At 32.5% G+C, this 21,252-nt stretch overlaps 1 protein-coding gene across 3 annotated transcripts in view; it reads right to left on the bottom strand.

Moving 5' to 3' along the window:
- Nucleotides 1-20,911, bottom strand: part of LOC128881344 (limbic system-associated membrane protein-like) — a 457,278-nt gene extending 436,367 nt beyond the window's left edge. For 2 of the 3 annotated variants that reach the window (XM_054132294.1, XM_054132293.1), the window contains exon 1: nucleotides 20,772-20,911. In XM_054132294.1, the coding sequence (XP_053988269.1) occupies nucleotides 20,772-20,865 (94 nt within the window). In that variant the 5' untranslated portion in view covers nucleotides 20,866-20,911. The remainder of the gene's footprint in view (nucleotides 1-20,771) is intronic. The other variant, XM_054132292.1, reaches the window with a different exon arrangement.
- Nucleotides 20,912-21,252: the final 341 nt, after the last annotated feature.

Here is a 21,252-nt window from a genome sequence, read left to right as displayed (position 1 = left end):
TATTAGTTTGAAAACGCATTTAAACTATCGAACATTGAAACAAGAAAAACTGATTCTACGAATTTATATTTTTTCAGCCAACGTAGAACGTACTATAAATGCTATAAAATCGGACAAATTTGTTAAAACTATAACGAAACAATTATCAACGTTGATTTTTCTTCGTTACGAGTTATTTTGGTACTTGAATGTTTCTTCTTCTCGCTGATCACTCGTAATACTGCACTATTTAAAAATCTACAATTCAACTCATTTATATTATTCGTCAACGTGTTTAACTGCAAATGTTTAAACACTTTTGTAACTTTTAACTTAACCATTTGTACTTTTGTAACAATTCATAGGCACTTTTTTAATTATACCATTTGCACAAAACTTACACAAGTTGTACGGTATTTTATCATTTCTTTGTTACGAGTTATTTAAACGCTAATAAGCATAATATTTTGTACAATCATTTCTGTGATCGATACAGTTTTCTCCTATCCTGTGTATTACAAATAATATAATCGATATAATTTCATGGAAAAACCGAGCAGCGGATATTCGATTTCAATTAATTATTGGTGTCAGTTGCACAATGAACGTGAATGAATTTGTGTCGGTATAATTTTTATCAATCACAATCATTGAATATTACGTGATATCGGTGAACGAACCTTCAAAATGATACTGCAAGCCTATCGGCCAATTAACCATTGAGGTAGAATAACAATTGGTTTATTTCGCGTTTTATCTGTATAAGTTTTCACATTGAACATTTTTCATCGGGAAAAAATTTTATTAGAAAATTGTAATAGAATTCTAATTCTTCAGAAAATATTCTTCAGAAAAAATTTGTTATTGTCATTGAAATGACCTCTAAAAAAGTTTCTAGTACATGTAACTAAAAGTAGTTCGAACATGATCTTGTTTGGATTTATTTTCTTTAAAAAAATTTGATTATCACACGATACAACAGAAATTGTTTATTGGAGGTACTTAAGTCTATCATTTTTTGTAAATTCTTTTATGATAAACAAAACCTATTCACAAACTGTAAGATGAAACATTCCTGAACAGTAGATAATTGTCAAATTCAGCAATGTAAAACGTACAAAAATGAACAAATTACAAGTTGGAGTCTGTTATTTCCATCCATGGAGTCGAGAAAATGCGATTCCATTATATTTCTTTGAAACCATAAACATAAATAAATTTTGATCTCGGAAATTATTAGTTTCTTGACAAAAATCATGTCGTACAAACATGTCAAAGAAACATATGTGAAATACGTTTGAATTTCTTGAGTTATTCATTTAAAGCGAACAGAGCCATTAGTTGCAGCAAAATTGAAAAGAATTGAAAGGTTTATAGAGAATATAACTACCTATGTGACTTCGAAGCGTGGTTAATTTTAACGTTGATTTACAGCCGGAATGAAGTATGTATACCAGGTACGAATTGATAGGGAAGACTGGATTTGACAGCGAATCGCGTTAGAGAATTCGATCGCGTGCAGCGGTCCCTTAACCTAGGATCGATATCACTGCTGGTTACTGCGAACTTGCGGATATTCAAATCTTGCGAGGCCGTACTTCGTATTATCCTCGAATAGTCGTAATGAAGCCAGTGAATCGACGCACATAATTCATCTACAACTCGATACGCGCTCACTCTTTATCTTTGCGTGAAATTATCACGGGCTACATTCAACAATCGATCATTTTTCTACCTCATGGTTACAGAGTTTCAAAATATTGCGGTATCGTGAAAATATAGAACAACTGTTGAATAAGAATACCGTTACAGGACGAAGTCGAGACCAGCCAGTCGAGGATTTTATTAATGGTAAACAGAACAATCTGTAACATTTAATAAACTCCCAAACTTTTACTCATCTGGACTTCATCTGCGTTTGAATTTATAGCTTACTCCATCGATAATGTATTTTACTCTCTTAGTGGTGTTGTTTGCACTGTTGGTAATGTAGCTTCATTGTCAGTAACACAGTATGTATTCTCTGTCGGTAAGAAACATCTTAAGCGTCATAAAAAACATAAGAAGACGAGTCCTCATCACGGAGGCGGAAAAACAATTTGCTTTACATTTGTTACTTTCCTAATCTTGTCACGTTTCAAAACAATTGTCCCTTCGGTTTTGTACTTTTCTTTTTTAATGCAAATATATTATTTCCTCCATCCTTTACAATCTTAAGAAATATAAACGACCTTCAAATATTGGAAATAGCTTTATATAAGGAAATAATACTCGCTATTCAACATCTCCCATGAAACATTTCAATTTTCATTTGAATTATCTTTTTATATCACCAATTAATAAATTCATAAGTCACTGAAGACTAAAGACGACGTGGTTCGCAGATGTTACTTAATAATCACTGATTAATCAATTTATGATCGTCTTCGATCAATTAAGATGGAACATCTTGGATAATGTAATGTTTCTGTACAATTTCGGACCTCTCGAAATACTCCATTCCAATAAATACGGTCTAATAGAAGGAACATTGTATCGATTACGCTAAATGGAACTTATTAATTTATACTTACAACTACGTAAACTTTCATAAGATTGATAGAAGGTTTATTCAAAAGTTAAAAAACCGTAAGACATGTTTGGAAAGTTTCGAGATCATAAATTCACAAATGATGTATGTTCATGTATTGTATATGAAGTTGAACATTTGTAAGTGAATACTAAATTTCCATAGAATTTGTAAAGAATATATGAAAAGTTTTCATTATCTTAAATTATATCACATTCCAATATTAACAAAACATAAAGAAAAATTTGAAGAATGTTGACTCGCGTCATACTGAAAATTTATGCAAAATATTATGAAGCTTGCAAAGTATGTCTACAAAATCAAAACTTGGATCGCAGGCATTTAACGAATAAGTACAGGGTTCGTTGTCGACCTGTGTATTTTTCTTTTAAAAGAATACAGAATTTTTTTTATGGAAAAGGATGTCTCTCCCAGTAGAGTTCGTCGACATTCTGGAGCGAAACACCTTTTTGTACTGAGAAGAACGGCCATGATGAAGCAGGAACAGAAGGCGCACGTGCCCCTGGGTGTCATGTTATAAGGACCCAGATAGTATTCGTACCTTCTCAAGAAGGACACCCAAGCATCTTTGATCGCAAAAACCTGTACCTCTATCAGTTCACGAACTATATATTTGGAAAAAAAGATCCAAAATTAATACATACTATTTTACATTATTTATGAGCTATCGATACCCGTACAACATCACTGCCTAGAAAAGGCACTCCACTATTATTAACTGCAAAAACTTTTAGCTATAGCTGTACTAATTCACAAGTCAAAAATTCATAATAATTAGACTGCGGATCTTTATGCAAAATAAAATTTTTGTAAACGTACTTACAAAAATTCATCGTAAAAAGCAATTTATTTTACTCTCCAAATATTATATGATCTATACATTAAATATTTGTTTATATTCTTACATACTGTGTGCATTTTATAGTTACTTGTAGATTCAAATTTCCTATCAATACATAAAAATTTAAAGTCTATTAACCCTTTGCACTCCGAATTATATTTCAATTTCGTTACCAGCAGCTCCCAACGCTTTCAAATGTTTCATTTGAAATTTACTTTAACTAAAAAATAAGGCAATTTAAGGAAATAAAGAAAGAATCAAATTCACTTAAATACCAGTATTATTCTCACTTTTGTTGTATTTTGTAATATTCAAGTGGATGATATCTCTTGAAACAATTTCCTTCGGACTCGACAAAGGAGATTTTGAGATAAAAACTGATGTTGAATCACAGTCGACATAGGAGTGATTACAAGCAATAATAATGTAACAAATAAGTGAATGTGATACAAGTGTAATTACTTAACATTAAAAAGAAAAAACTGAAGTAGAAACATTACAGAAAAAAGTAAAGACAGAGAAAAGACATATTTTACAATATATTTTTGAATAATATAAAAAATATTATTAGTATCTAAGTAAAGTATTAGCAGGACATAAGCGTTAAAAAAAAAACATTGTATTCAAATAAAAGAATGTATGCCAAAATTCCTATAAGAATGTTTAAGATTAGCAAATGTGTTCTTGGTTAGAATATAACGTTAAAAGAAAACTAGTACTATTGAGGTAAAAAGTTTATTTTATATTATATTGTTTCAGATGTTGCATATATTTATATGGATATACATATAGTTTTATATACATTATAAAATAGTATAAGAAAATGTAGAAAATCTAGAGAAATAAGCAACGATGAACCTATAAAAGATTGTACATTTAGTAGTGCAATATAGGAATTTGTTACCCATACACTGTAATAAAGAAAATACGAAATACGACATAGGAGTGCAAAGGGTTAATGGTAAACTGTATAAAGTTACACTGATTATGTGCTACTATTATCCCTCCAGCGTCAGTGCAACAGAAAATCATATGCGAGGAATTTATAATAATACATAAATTGCGACTAACAATCTATCCTTAACTGTACATATAAAGCAAAATACAATGGGTGTAGAAAGTATTCGTACACCGATCAATTTCCAAAAAAATTATGTAGAATTGTAATTTATTAACTTATTTTTTATAAACAATGACATTATACATATTCTCGGAAATCTCTAGAATATATAGAGTACAAAAAAAATAGCTATTTATGTAAGCTGCGAAATTAACAAGAAAAAAACAATTAATCGATAGAAATATTGAAGCAATATGTATTCGCACAACTGTTTAATTTTTAAAACTTCATTAAAAAAAAAGAAATTTACATTAATTTATAAGTATATAATACTTCCTCCGTGGAATTTCCTTTTGATTTTATAATTATTGTAAATTATTAGTTATTCGAAGTGGGATCTTCTTCAATTCCTCTATTAAAGCCTTTTTTAAAAGTACTTTACTTTTGATGTTTTCTAATTTGTACGAAGCAATAAACTAACGTGTTTATGTTAGAAACTCTACTGTAAATGGTTCGTCATAAGAATCGTACAAATACTTATTGCTTCTATACTTTTACCCACTTTTCGCATTTTTTTGTTAATTTTACAAATTATATTGACTAGTAAATGTTGTTTGGACTATATATATCTTAGAAACTTCCGAGAATATGTAAAATATCATTGATTATAAAAAAGAAGTTTAGAAATTGCAATTTCATACAAAAGTTTTTTGGATAATTGATCGGTGTACGAATACATTCTACACCCACTGTATAAAGCCACTAAATATAGACACCTTCAAGGACAAAAAATGTTAAGATTCGCTGAAATTCCTAAGTGAGGCAAACTTGACAAACTTTAACTTAATCTAAATATCTCAACGTACCTACTTTTAGCATTCATCCAGTTTATCGCTAATAACCACAAAGTCGATTCGACGTTAAATTCCTATTATAAAGAAAAACTACAAGTATAATAAAATAAAATCGAAAGATTGGTCAAAAGCGTCAAGTTGAAACGAGAGTAAAATCGAGTGAGAGAGTGAAAAGGGGGAAAGGTAGAGAGAGGGTAAAGAAAAGAGGGAGAAAGTTTCTTCGTCACCCCTAGAATTCAATCACACCGTGTTTACAGCTCAGTACACTTAATCCTCTTTATTGGATTCAAAGCGTTTGCCGGTACACCGTATCTCAAAATTTGATCAATTTTATGGGCAAAGGATTTGGATGATACTTGCGGCCCGACCATCTGTGTGCTGACCTCGATGAAATTATGCTGTCATTGAGAAGACCTTATTGACTATAACCCTTACTTATCGAGACTTGTTCATTTTCCTCTTTAATTAAACCACGCGAATCAGTCTGAATATTTACAAGACGAAATTTGTTCTGTTTCATTTCTGAACTTGAAACATCTTTTATTAGAAACAAATATAAGTCTGTATAATTTTCGCAACAAAGTGTCATTTCAAATATTGGTCCAGCTTTTTTTCAATACAATCGAGTCTTTTGACATCTTGCGGAAAGATCGGTATTAAAGTCGTTTGTTTTCAGGAACATATTTGAACTGTAGACAATTGTACGTGCTGCCTTTACACAATCGACACCGCTACAAACAATCGGCACCGCAATTCAGTGATCGGTGGCTGCTACTGAACATGTGCCACCAAGCACTAGGTTGTGTGTATATGTATGTCCATCCGTATGTATGAGTATATGTGTGAATCAATATTTAAGAAGAACCGAGAAAAGGCCAAAAAAGTCAGTCTTAGCTTGGACTCCTTAGAGACCACTTTTATTAATAAAGTCTTTTATAAAACTTACGTTGTTTTCGCTTAACCATCCTACAGGATCAACATCTAATAATAAGAACAATTATATGAGACGTTCACTGCACAAATCGATTAACTCCATAAAACAAAGAGTTGAGAAATACGACGAAATAATGTACATTGTTTTTTTTAAATTCCCTTTGTAATACAAATACAAACAAATTTTTGTAGAATGCATAAATACAGACGTAGCTTTCATCTAACGGTACATAAAATTAATAAGAAATAATAGCCAAAAACAAATCGTCAGTAATGTTACAATTTGTATGTGACTGGTGGAGTTAATCGATTTGTGCAGTGAACGACTCATATAAAAGACAGTCACCGATAACGAAAGGTTGATGCGACATTAAATATCAAAGAAAAAAAATGTGTCATTGTGGCCTTTGAGCATACGTTTAATTTATGTCGTTTTCGTTCTTAACGCGAACCCTCTTCAGGACATTAAATCTATCTATTATATCTGTAATATCTATCAAAATATCGAAAAATTAAGTTATTTAAAAATATATTTCTACGATTCTATCGTGATACCTGAAAAAATAATAGAGTAATAGAAAACTTCAAATCAGGTTTGAACGTATATTCCGAACTGCTTGTCCACTTTTCTTAACCCATTTGAAACGAAGATTTTTTTTGAACAGGCTACCCAGGAACGAAATTTTTTTTTCTTTATATTGTTCATTTTTAATAAAAAAAAAATTGTTTATTATGGAAATCACCCAATTCATAAGTGAATTCGCATAAATAAGATGATTCCACATCGTGTGTGCAGCTCACTCCTTAAAAAATTTTTATTGCAAGAAGTGGAAAAAATTTACTTTGATGCTGTTCAATTTCACTTTCAATGTCAGTACAATCGTCCCAATCACTCTCCTAAAAAATCTTATTCTGTGTATCATGTAAGAGTTCAATATTTACATTCATGTTTTGCTCATTTTCTAAATCGCTATCACTACCCATAATAATAAAATTTCGATTATTCTTTCTATTTCTTGCAAGCATGAAATCATCACTTTCATTATCACTGCTTGCTTCCTGCATTCCTGATGTTCCTTAGGATCTGCCATTTTAGGGGCTAAGTTTAAAACTGTTCATCGCTTGAGAATTTTTTTTTTTTGGTACGCTACAAAACCATTGCCAAATTTTGTTTTTCTATACCTTACAGATACTATTAATTCAAAAAAGGCTTATCTCGACGGCTACTTTACCCAGAATAACGGATAATTGCTCATTATTATTACTGCATACACAGTGTGCAACCGGTCTTATAGCCTTGGAAATCAATTGCACACACGGTGTGCTCGAATGGGTTAAAATGTAATAAACTTATCGACTTCAAATTTTCATAACCCATACAATTGGCTAAAACTAACTTAATTTATTGGGTTGGCTGGAAAGTCCATGTAGGTTTTTGGTAGTTGGTACAGGTCTGAATATATCGGAACGGTTGGAAACAAATAACATGTCTGCATCCCTTTAAAGATGGAAAGGTTGTAGAGCAAAATGGTACCTACGTAATTCAATAAATATACAGGATGTCCCACGTAACACTTTTCACGATTTTTCGAGTACGTGCGATAATCTGACAAAAAATATTTTAAATAAATTTTGATCAATTTTCGATTGGCTATACATTGCAATAATAAAAATTCGAAAAAGAAAATTTTTGTTTAGTATTGTCAAGATCACCTTTATTTTTTTAAATGGCACTTTGTATTTTTGACTTAACAGTATTACAGTCCGTGTCAAGACGAATTCAACGACCTAGTGTAGACCTTGAGATGATCTTGAAGGCAGAGAAATGAAAATATCAACAAAAAATTCTTCCTTTTAAATTCTCCATAATTTCGTAAATTTTGTTCAATATTATAGAATGTTTGTGCAGATGGTTTATGCCTCTCAGGGTACGTTGCAGCGTATAGATTTATGTACTAATGTAGATTTGCTGTTTCACGTCCATTTTTTGTACATTCACCATGTATTAGCAACAATCAACCATTTCGCTGTTAGAATATACATTTTCTACAAGTTAATACTACGATTTGCTCCCATGACATGTCAAGAATAAACAGAAGAACTGTCTTAAGTTCTAATCACGAACAACCTTAATGGTGCGTTTACACGCTCAAGCTATTTGCACAAGCCGGCTTGCGCAAGCCAATTTGTGCAAATGAACTGAATGAAATATTGCCGTTCACATGTTCAGTGCGGTTTGGACAATTGTGAAGTGAGGAACCCCGAAAATTGTAGTCTGTTGTGTCCGAAATGGAAAATCTGGACGAATGCGCATGTCTGACACTGTAACTGAGACTTGAACATCGTTTAGACGCACCAACGTCAATCCGATTTTCTGTCTGGACAGAATTTACTCAAGCCAAATTGTTTAGATTGCATATACTTCATGGCTGCGTTCACACACAACGATTTACTCGTGCAAGACGATTTGTGCAAATAGCTTGAGCGTGTAAACGCACCATAATATGTAGCTAAGCCATAATATGGATGTTAACATTCATTCTTTGTTGTGACTTGTCGACAGTTCGCAGATAAGGGTTAAACTTTACTTTGGCGGACCTAAAATTTATAAGTTTTTTTTTACATAAGCCTGTAGATTTCGGCGAGTGGAATCCGAAAATGCAAGTTTTCAGGCGAGGTACCCACTGGTTCAGAAGTTATGAGCAGTTAAATGTGAACCTTTTTACCGTATTTGTCAGACAATTCAAAAGTTGAATTCGTATTTCCTATTTGCGAAGCCCCCCCTGCACCCCCTCCCCGAGAAAATAGGCCCAAACCAACTCTGTTAGTTCGAAATATGGTAGTTTTACAAAATAGGCATAACAATATAAAAGTAGTACATAATGTAGTCCGCCACCACCGAGAATCTGTTTTACCGACAGGGTATGGCTACAAGACAATATGACGTTGAAAGTGTCAGTCAAATATGGTAGAATGCCACTTTTAACTGCTCATAACTTGTGAACTTGTGAACTAGTGGATTCTTCGCCTTAAAACTAGCATTTCCGGATTTTTCTCGACAAAATCTACAGAATTATGTAAAAGAAACTTAAAAATTGTAGGTCCGCCAAAGTAAAGTGCAGCTCAGATAAGTTTCTAGTAATACATTTAGTCAAGCTTGCTGAATTGAATGTAATTTCGAGTCTTAATAATTAACACAAGTTATTATCACCCATTCAAGCAGATTGTCATTTTTTGTTGAAATTTTCATTTCTTTGCCTTCAAGGTCATCCCATGGTCACGATACCTAGGTCATTGAATACGTTTTGACACGGACCATATTACAGTTAAGTCAAAAATACACAGTGCCATTTAAAAAAATGAAGATGACCTTGACAGTACTAAAAAAAGCAATGTATAGCTAACCAAAAACTGATCAAGTACTCGAAAAATCGTGAAAAGTGTTACGTGGGACATGCTGTATATTAAAATTCAAATGTGCCTTTGAATTTTTCTTAAAAAGTGTCACGAAATTTCTGGACAACGTAATATATCTGTAATAATACCACAATCCGTAAACATTAAATACGCGAATAACTGTCGAGATCCTAATAAATTTTATACGGCTAACTTTATACCTATAACTAAGTTTAGTGGAGACATGTAGAACGGTCATCCGTCTTCAAGACGAAGTAGCACTGAAAAGAGTGACAAGGTTATACAGGTCGATTCCAGAAACTGGGCTAAGTTACAACTTCTTTTAAACGAAGATGGACGAATTGATGCGATACGAAAATAATACATCTACTCATTCTAACAATAAAATCTCAGAATACAGAAGTACATCCAGAAGTTGCAATTTAACCCTTTGAGTGCCAAAGAGCGATATATCGCTCTTCCATACACTTGCAAAAAGAGCCAAGAGCGATATATCGCAGCTCGAAGCTGTAAGTGCTATAACTCGTTAAAAAATCAATTTTGCTTTACTAAAATAACGTCAACATCTAATGCACATAGATTTATTTATACACTTCAATTTTATTTCAAATACAGTACTGCGTGTAATAGCTTTAGTATTGTGTAAACATTTCATTAACCTTAAAATAAAATTGACCGAAATATACATTTTTATTTACAATCATACATCTTTGCTTAAATTGTCTGGCACTTCTCGAATATGTATGAAAATTTCCTCTGCCACTCAAAAGGTTAAAAAATAAATCCATGTATCGTTTATATGTATCTGAACTATAGCCGACGAAGCTGTTCTTGTCATTAACAATTAATATAGTATCATAAATTATAGGTACATATAGTGAGTGTAGAATGTATTCGTCCCCCAAAAATTTGGGGGAAATTGTAGTGTCTTAACTTCTTTTTTTATAATCAACGATATTTTACATATTCTCGGAAATCTCTAAGATAGATATAGTCCAAACAACATTTACTAGTTAACATAATTTGTGAAATTAACAAAAAAATTTGAAAAGTGGGTAAAAATGTAGAAGCAATAAGTATTTTTACAATTCTTATGACGAACCATTTACAGTAGAGTTCGTAAAGTAAACACATTAATTTATTGCTCCGTACGAATTAGAAAACATCAAATTTCCAGTAAAGTACTTTTAAAAAAGGTTCTAATAGAGGAATTGTAAAAGATTCCACTTTGAATAACTAATAATTTACTTAATTTAATGCTTAGAAAAGTTACTATAATTATAAATTCAAAAGGAAATCCCACGAAGGAAGTATTATATACTTATAAATTAATGTAAATTTCTTTTTTTTTAATGAAGCTTTAAAAATTAAACAGTTGTGGGAATACTTATTGCTTCAATATTTCTATCGATTAATTGTCTTTTTCTTGTTAATTTCGCAACTTACATAAATAGCTATTTTTTTTTTGTAATCTATCTATTCTAGAGATTTCCGAGAATATATAGAATGTCATTGTTTATAAAAAATAAGTTAATAAATTACATTTTTACATACTTTTTTGGAATTTGATCGGTGTACGAATACTTTCTACACCCTCTGTAAGGTCAATAAATTAGGTGGTTTGGTGGTTTGGTCAAAAATAATAACAGATCAGATCGTCTCATAACTTTGAAAATTTAAAATTTACATCTTAATACACGTCTGTGTAAATTATGGGTTCAATTTACCGTTTAGTTTGCTAGATATGATCACTTGAATTTCGTGATTTTTCGTCGCATGTGACAGGAGGCTTATGGTAGCCGACGGAAAAAGAAATTTTGTATGATACTTTTTACTGTACATCAATTTCTACAATGCAGATCGAAACCAAAAATGAATGGAAAGTAAATTGATAATCGTGGAGTAACATATTTCAATTTCGGCAAACTTGTCCGTTTAGTACCAGAGCAATATACGTTAGAAAAAGAAGTCGAGTACGATATTTTTTCATGCAGACTTCTGTCTCGGGAACGTGCCAACTAATGTACCGTTGCGCGGTATTTTGAAAAAATTGTTTAATTTTGTTAAATCTGACGAAAATTGAAATGCGAAGTTGCCGCGTGCTCGATTCCACAACTACTACTTTGTAATTGTATCAGATTCTACTTCTTTTTTATTAAAAATCATAATCAAATAATAATTTAAGAATTTGATTATAGAAAATATATCGTTTTAATACTTTTTGTATTTAAGTTTTGTTTTGACTAGTACAGTTGGGGAAGAACCACCTTAAGCAGACAATGGACCCTTAAAGCGTACAATAGGACAAACATACTTGTAGCTTGCTTGTCTTCACTTTTATTATATACTACATTCGTTTCTGAAGTACATAATGTCGTTGTACTTTACTCCAATGCGAAATATTACATTATTCTATTGTATAGTGCAGTGTAATACCTGTGCTCACACGATGTATGCAAACATAATTTATTCCAAGAGAAGCATGGAACGTAATACAAGATAATGGCTCGCATTACGCTATGTTACGTTTTGTTACGTTGTTCTATGCAGCGTATAAATAAACCAGCGTCAAAAGTCCAATGTGACCTGAACTTTCTAGTTTAATTCTTAAATCTACGAACCATATTCATGTAACTCGCGTATTATGTTCGGGATGGTACGGCTCAATTTTGTTTGTAGATTAATATAATTTTCATTTATAATTTCATAAAGAACGCACTTATTTACTGTATTTTTGATCATAGACTGTCATATTCGTTATACTCGTTACATTCGAATGTAGACTTTAAATCGACACCAATGTCGGCCAAAGTGTCCTGAATTAATTACTACGGTTTTCTACGTTACAAGCATAAAATCATCATAACCTAGTAAGGACCAAAATTTATGAACTCAAGTTGCACGCTACAGAAGGATTCAGCATATACATGTGGAAGTAACGTTTTCTCTGTTTTTCTTTACGAACAAAATACTATATTTTTTAACTAAATCACAGTCACGTGAACGTGTTAAACATTTATATAGTATGCAGACAATCCTTAACAACAGAAACGAATTCCTCAAATTAGTCAAGATATTAATTAAAGTATAACATGTTAAATAAATAATAATTGAATTGTAATCAGTGACGTGGTCACTGATAACCTTATAGTTGGTGTGACCTTAAATAAAGTAATTAAAAAAAAATTATATTTGTATATTTTCAATTACGTGCTACTTTTACAGTGAAATATCTGAATGCAACCGAATAATTAGGTTCATTAGTTTCAGGATTCAAGAAAAGATCAATCTATAATTATTTGGATAATTATTACCGTGGTACTATGACAATTGTAATATTTCTACCATATACAGTTTCCATCATTGTGACGACCATTAATCAAGAAATTACCATGTACGTTAATTCGTGTCATGCTAAACAACCGAAAACAGGTATACATTATAACAATCGTTTTGCATACAGGATAAATACAAAAAATGATTAAAAGATAGTTAACACTTTACCGACCGGTAGTGTTTGGACATACATATGTATATGTACTTAAATTTAATAGAACTGTTTATTTTCATAACATTAGTTTTATACAAAACTAGCTGTGTCCCGCGCTTTCACCCGCGTGGAATACTATTTATTATTTTATGTCGTTCGCGTTCGACTGACTGTTGAACCGCGTGTTCCTTCGTAAATCAGTAGGTGACTGTCTTTTGTTTTCCGTAACACAGATGTTTCAACCGATATTTCTCATTGTGAGTACATGTAACAATGTCACACTTTATTTACAAATTTCGAAATTTCAAATTGAAATCGTATTTTTATCAAAATAAAACCTGGCCTATGTTACTCAGCGATATTGTACCTTTCTATTACTGAAAAAATTTGTAAAATCGGTTCAGTAGTCGTGGGGATTAGACAGACAGACACTTCAATTTTTCCCCTTTTCAGGGGTTGAATTTTTTAAAATACCGAAATAGGTGTTTGATCAATTATATCAAAGAGCATTAAGAGCAAGTTTCCAGTAAATCCGACCACAAATAAAATATTCCTCATGCAAACGTTGCAACCCCTCTCTACCCCCTTAGGGTTTGAATTTCGAAATATCCTTTCTTATTCCTTGTATACATTATAAAGGAAACCTTTGTGCAAAATTTCAGCTTCCTAGGTTCAAGGGTTTAGTCTGAGCGTTGATATGTCAGTGAATTAAGGTCTCCATTCTTATACCATATACATATATAGATTTATTTTATCCAATAGAATCGTTTTATGAATTATATTTATATAATATTTCATAATTCACATAATAATGGGAGCATATAATGAGATCGTATTATCTCAATAATAAATAAGAAAGTATTGTTTGCCATGGAAAAGAAACGATTTACCCTTTCAGACCTGGCGTCCATAATTGAGGACACAAAATTTAAAAATTACCGACACTATCGTTTAGGGTGAATGTCCCTATTTGTGCACATGAAGAAAGGCCAGTTTTCCTCGAAAACTGCACTATTAGGATTTTTTTTATTTTTTTTTATTTATAACAGATGTCTTCAAAACTGTCGATCACTTATTTTAACATTACTTTATTCACAAGATTATTATTAATGCAAAAAAAAATTGTCACGATATACATACATATTGAGATTATGGAAGAATCACAAACTACGCCACAAAAAAAGCATGAGGTAGCATGCGGCAATCGGTCGAAAATCAAAGAGAAGAGGACGCAACGATATAGAAGACTGATTTCCAATAGTTAAGAAACTAAATACTTGTTACGAGTACTGAGGATATACGATTAACTAAGTCAGAACAAGTTTTGTTTTAACTTAACGAGCGAGGGAAATACAGTGTATTCTTCAAACTTCAGACAAGTCCGACAAAGGAACTTGTTGAAGATGTAGAGGAGGTGAACAGTGCGATAACAATATCCCCATGTTGCCACCTTTTGGTCGGTTCGATCAAACATTAATTCAAAATGTCTTTTGTTAAGCCTGGTTATTGCGCGTGTTAGCAAATAACGAGCTTTCCGAAAGTTTTGGAAATCAATTTTCCAAAATCCAAAACATCATGTTTGACCACAACTTGTGATGGCTTGCATCTCCAGTTTACCGAGTTTGTGTGTATGTATGTCCGTATGTATAAATATATGTGTGAATCAGTATTTAAGAAGAACCGAGAAAAGGCCAAAGTCAGTCTTAGCTCGGACTCCAGAGAGACCACTTTTATTAATAAAGTCTTCTATAAAACTTACGTTGTTTTCGCTGAACCATCCTACACTATTTATTATCATTTGAATAATACTACTCTCACTCTTTATTTACAACAAAATTTCAGGTCAATTTACAGTCAAACCGCCCTAAATACACAAAAAAAAAAATACAGGGATGATATTTTTACACAGCTCCTCTTTTCTACACAACACACAACACACAACACAAACAACAATATATTTTCCCATTCAACTGTTGAAACATTATCATAATTGTCCTCTTTTGTACACAATCATCAAGTATCATTGAAATTGTTGGTAACAATGCGGAGAAGTTACCTTGCGAGTAACATTGCGTTAATTTGAACGAAGGATTTATTTAGATTATCAAAATCACGCTTCTCCAGAACAAAAAATTTGTCTCTATACGGTAAAAAAACTTCTAGTCCCGTAGTTTAATTGTATTTACAATTCAAATTCGTCTGGTACACGTTCCAGGGTTTGATAAATCGACGTGAATTAACATTTAAATTTGCGGCCGGTTATGCGCGTAGATGATACTTTCAACTTCTTAACAGGTATTCCATTGAGAACTGTGCGGCAGCCAATGCTTCATACGGAACGAGTAATTAATTCAGACGGTAATTATAACGAGCCATGTATTTCGCTTGCGTAATAAATGTGTTCGGTCCGGTCAAACACTGATCCTGAACAAACAAATTGGTTTCCCGGCCTCTCTTGAAATCCATCGACGCGGAGTAATTTTCAATCATACCGAGCAAAATCTGCTCTGCAGTATTTTCACTGATATTTCCTACTCTACATTCGCCTGGTGTAATCACAACGGTTGTTTTTTTTTTTACTTTTAATAGGATTACGTATTTAATCCCGCTTAAAGCGTTAGCAATTTAACAGTTTAATACACCCATAAAGCCATCGTATTTTCGAGTTTAATGGATTCAACATCGAAGATTAATGCGTAACATTGGATAACGAGTGCGGTTCAGTTTTCAAGGTCGATTGGAATTAAAATATACAAATGTAACAAAAAAAAAACCATCTGCTGCGCTATAAATTTTTACAAACTAATAATAACAATAGATTCTACGTATAGCTGTCTGATAAACCATTAACATTTCTTACTTCATTTGTTTTCTGTCTAGTTACTACAAGAGTGTTTTCGAAACGGAATTTGACAATTTACTTTTTAATAATCAAATATAAATGGTATGGAATGCATTCTATTTTTAAAACGAAAGTGACAGGCGAATTTTGTTATTATAAAGTCCTAAGGCCATCTTGAGAAAAACCTTTAATAACGGTAACTTTTTTACATCGGTGTAGTAATTTCAATACAATTTATCATATTTTTCTAATATCTTCATCGAGATGCTTTGCATCGTAGTGAGTAATATTCATGTTATTGAATTCATGTTTCATGTTTCATGTTTCATGTTATTCGTTAAAAGTGTCTTTGAAAGGAAGAGTACGCGATGCAGTGAAATATACAAATTTAATCATTCAATATTTCGACGTTACGCTTGCACATGCTCTCACCTTTTTTTTTACGAAACCGAAAAATTCTCGTAATCAGAAGTTTATTGCATACTGGGTAACACGTATTAAATTTCATACAACAGATCAACCTTCATTACAGCGAACATCCTAAACCAAATAAAATGGCAAACAAGCGGGAACAAATTGTGCTCTGTTACGTAATTATGGTATTTGTGTCAACAGACACCGAAATAGTCGACAGGGTAACATCAAAATTGCAACCTGATTCCATTTATTACGTACTGTGTCAAATCTTTCTCTGACTGTCATTACTCATTGTTATATTTTTTAACAAATTCTAGTCACATTGCAAATTGAAAAATAATTTTATTCCTGTAATGACGCATGAAACCCACACAAAAAGAATTTTCGAATGATGGAGTTACAAAATAACCATTAAAATTTACGAAACGCACATACTGCGTTTCCTTTGTTTAATATTAAAAATTTGTATATAATAGTAAAACTTACAGTCAGTTTCATAAGTATTCGTACCATTTATGTCGACAGAAGAAATTTATCTAAATTAGATTATAGGTTTCATGTTTTCAAATAAATATTTCATTATAAATATCTACATGTATAAAGTTTACTCTTGTACGTATTTATAACGAAACATTTACTTGGAAACATCAAACTTTAATTTACGCAAATTCTTCAATGGACATAGAGAGTACGAATACTTATGAGACTGACTGAATATCAATGATGTGTCTAAAAGTATGAAAAACATGGATTACCAATAATAAAAAAATTAATAATTAAGTAGCATAACGAAGGCAAGAGCCACAGCATAATCATTAGGGAGAAGTGAATCTACCATCTACTACAAAGTAAACAAATTAAAAACCACTGGAGTTCTTCAAGATAAAGTCCGTCCTGGCCAACTCAAGAAATTAACGAACAGGAAAGAGAATATAGTTGTTCGCGAAGTAAAAAAGGACGCAACAATTTTAGCTCCACAACTTGCTGCACTATTCGCTGATTATTCTAGATATTATATCAAGTTCTTCCTAGGTTTTCTCAGAGAATACTAAATACACAAAAATGATTTTCAAAGACTCATTCCTCGAAGGAAATTTTCGTTTACTATATTGTTCATTTGTCAGCGATGTCGATCAGCAGAAGGGGTCAAAATTCGCTAAAAAATATGTGAACAGAAGAATTTTTGGAAACGCGCTATTTTTTCGAACGAGAGGGAAATTAATATATTTAAATCGGATGTGTGGCATAAAATTTCAAGAAATGCAGATAGAGAGATGGATCTTAGAAGTTCACGTTCAACTGTGGAGCATGATGGTGGATCTACATTATAATGATATGGCGGCGTGGGGATGCATGGGGATCAATGGCGTGGGAAACCTCGTCGTTATCGACAGCACATTAGATAAATATAAACGTGTGTGAGTGTTAAAGGATAACTTAAGGGGTAAAACCACTCTAGGATTTTCAAAAAATCGATTGTTTTTTTTATTGCTTAAACGATACTTTAGGATTATAAAAATAATACGTCATTTGATTTATAGTGAAAAACAAATGTTGAAAGGTTCAATTATCGATTTTGCCGCAGCACCTCAGAGCGCGATTAAAGTGATTATAAAACTTTAAACTCGTTTTTCTCGAAACCACTTTTTTCAAATTGGGAGGACGCATTTCTCAGTGACTATTGTATGGATCGATTTGAAATTTTTACAGTAGATTCACAACAATATTCTCTTTGGAAGTACGTAGCCATTTTTTGATTGAATGTAAACTTTTTTTTTTATAAATAATTTAATGCTCATTTTTAGGGCAAAAAGTCGATTCACTGCTTAAAAATGTGCGCCAATTCCACAAAAATTGATTAAGAAGAAAAACCCTACGTACTTCCAAAGCCAATTGTATATAGATTATAAATTTTCTTTAGTTTTTGTTCCATGACTCATAAATGCCGAGAAATCCGTCCTCCCGTGGCAGTGTTTTCAAAGAAGCTGTTTTCGACGACGGGCTCTATCGCCGCCATTTTGTATGAAAATGACAATAAAAAAATTGTTCTCCGTCCTTCAATATGTGTTAAATAAACCCTCTGAAAAGAAATTCTATTCCATTTGTCACACTCCCAAAATAGATAGTCAAATTTATATCTTTTTTTCTGCCTCTAGAGTGGTTTTACCCCTTAAAAGAAAGTATAGAAAAATTAGGACCAGCAGGAAATTTTTATATTTACCAGGACAATAAATTCGAGACATATTGCATCTGTTTTTAAAGAATATATATCGGACTTCGTATTTTATAAACACTTCCACAATAAAAATGCACCGCTTTCATACGTGAATCTCGTTGAGCATTTGTAGTAAAGAATCGGCAGGCAACTTAGTAGGTACGTCATATTAATTCCAACGAAGTGTTAACACTAGAACTACCGACGATACATGCTTGTTAAACATGTTACTATATCTTTAAACTTATAAGAGCACAAATCAATATATCGATACAATACACCTTAATCCCATTTAAATAGTTTCCATTAAAAATTGTAGCAAAAGTATCGTCAATGATTGAATAATTTTAAAATGAAATTCAACGTACACTAATCAAATTGATTGACCGTAATAAGTGCTAGAGGTATACCAACGAAATATTAAGACTCTATTTGTATACAGAATATATATTAGTAACCTAATCGTTCGAATACTTTCGTGGTTCACTGGTGGTTTTACAAAATTTTCCTTTTCTAACGCTAACATTCCATTCCATTTTTGTTACTTCTCATTCTAAACCACAAAACGAACTTACATGAACGTGGTCGTAGATAATAATTACGCAAACATATCCTCGCTGTAATTCTACCTTGAAACCCGACATTCTGACACTAGCACAATAGCGCAGACCGCATCACACGAAATTTACATTGAAATATTTGGAAAGGAACCGTCGCTCATTTACGATAACAGTGAGTTGGCTCGAGCAAAATTAATTGTTTAGTAGAAGCACTTAAACACTTCTACTTTTAAAATTAACGACAGCAACGATCATTTAAAAAGATGACACTATACAAGTGCACGGTGGTTATTTAAAATGGAACATTCGTTGATTTTTATATCTACTTGAAATCTTGAAATGGAATAATTTTTATTCGAACAACGTGAAAAAGTTGAAATTAAAAATTCAATTTTAAAAAAGATGGTAACGAGACTTCTCAAGCAACAAATTGGGTATAAAGTAGGCAGTGAGGAAGAGATACGGGAAAACCAATTTATGGAAGGTTTTTTGTCCACTCTTATCCTACTTATTTGCCAAGCAATTTATAGTTTTCGCTAACCGCGAAACCATAAATATTATTACTTCATTATCATTAACAAACCTCAATTATATACAGCCCACGATGGAAGTAAATTGAATATAACATGAAAAATTAAAGGATGGTATACTATCCAAAATAAATACACGTCTTTGGGAACACTTAAAATATTCATTAATTCGTTATCATTAACAAACCTCAGTTAAACACGATCCACGATAGAACTAAATTTAATATAAAAAAAAAATTTTAAGTGGTTTTCAATTCACAACTATCTTCGAACACAAGTTTTTTTATAATACTTTTAAATGCACCTCTTAATTTGCACGTGCAGTATGTTTAAAATGTTATGAAAAGTAACGTTTATAGGACTAACGATTATTTCTGATTAATGAACAAATTAACATTCCGTATGTAACTAATAAGCTTTCTAAATATTTGACACAAGTTTTAGCAAATAAAATCATGGTGACATTTATAAATATTAAGACATTTTACACTTTACGGACTAGTGCTTCGCATAAGTGGAAACGCGAAACAAATAACACGAAATAAAAATAAAATCTACGTTCACTGTATTCAAACTCACACTTCAACGATTCATACACGTTTTGTACAATTTCAACCGGAATCGACATTTTTCGTGGCTTCAAAGTGTGACGCTTAAATCGCGAAATCCCTTAAAAAATCGAATTGAATTGAACGCTCTTTAAATATTAATGTTACCGACGATCAAATTTCATCTTATAGTTTCCGAACATTTCCCTGTTGTAAAACCAATCATGCACACTCAGAATAACGTGATTAATATAACAAAATTCTGTTGGACGTTTTTCTTTTTTAAATAACAAGCACACAACCCCCTCTTCGAGCGCTCCTTTCTGGTGCAACTTAAAACCGATAAAGATAACAACACCGTACAGAATCTTGTCCTAAATTGGATCCCAATGTTCTGTTAACACCAAGACGAAGTAGCTTCCGTCGATGTTGAACGAAAGGACGACGAGCGAGCCGTTTGGCGGGAATGAAATGAAACGAAAAATTTGTACTCACCAACTAATTCCGGGCGCACACCAACTAACAAAGTAGTCACCACTAGAAGAGGCACCTGCGGTCTACGCGTGTACATACCACGTTTCTCACACATGATTCACTAAGGGTAAACACGAAGCGAACGTAGCGCTTGTCGCGTCGAGACTGAAGTTCCGAGTTTGTAGGATTCTCTGTATATCCTCAGCGCACGAGGATCCCCCACCCTTGCCGTTTCAACCCGACTCGAGCGAGGGTGCTCTCCCCGTTACGGAGCACCCTGTTCATCCACATTGGTGCTGCTCCACCTCCTCCCTCCGTCCTCCTCCTACCGACACCCCATACCGCGACTGAAGAGGTTGCTGTCAGTCGATTCGTGTTCTACGCGTACCCCTGACATTAATCTTTAGAAATCCCGCTTTCTAATTGTCCCCTAACGTAACCCCCCGCTTCGTAGTTGCGATTAAACAGTCTTTCTTACCGAGAGCGATGGAATAAATCCAAT

This window comes from Hylaeus volcanicus, chromosome 8 (genome assembly GCF_026283585.1).
Source record: "Hylaeus volcanicus isolate JK05 chromosome 8, UHH_iyHylVolc1.0_haploid, whole genome shotgun sequence".
NCBI lineage: Eukaryota > Metazoa > Arthropoda > Insecta > Hymenoptera > Colletidae > Hylaeus > Hylaeus volcanicus.
The sequence above is the reverse complement of the archived record's forward strand: the minus strand, read 5'-3'. Positions and strand labels throughout refer to the sequence as shown.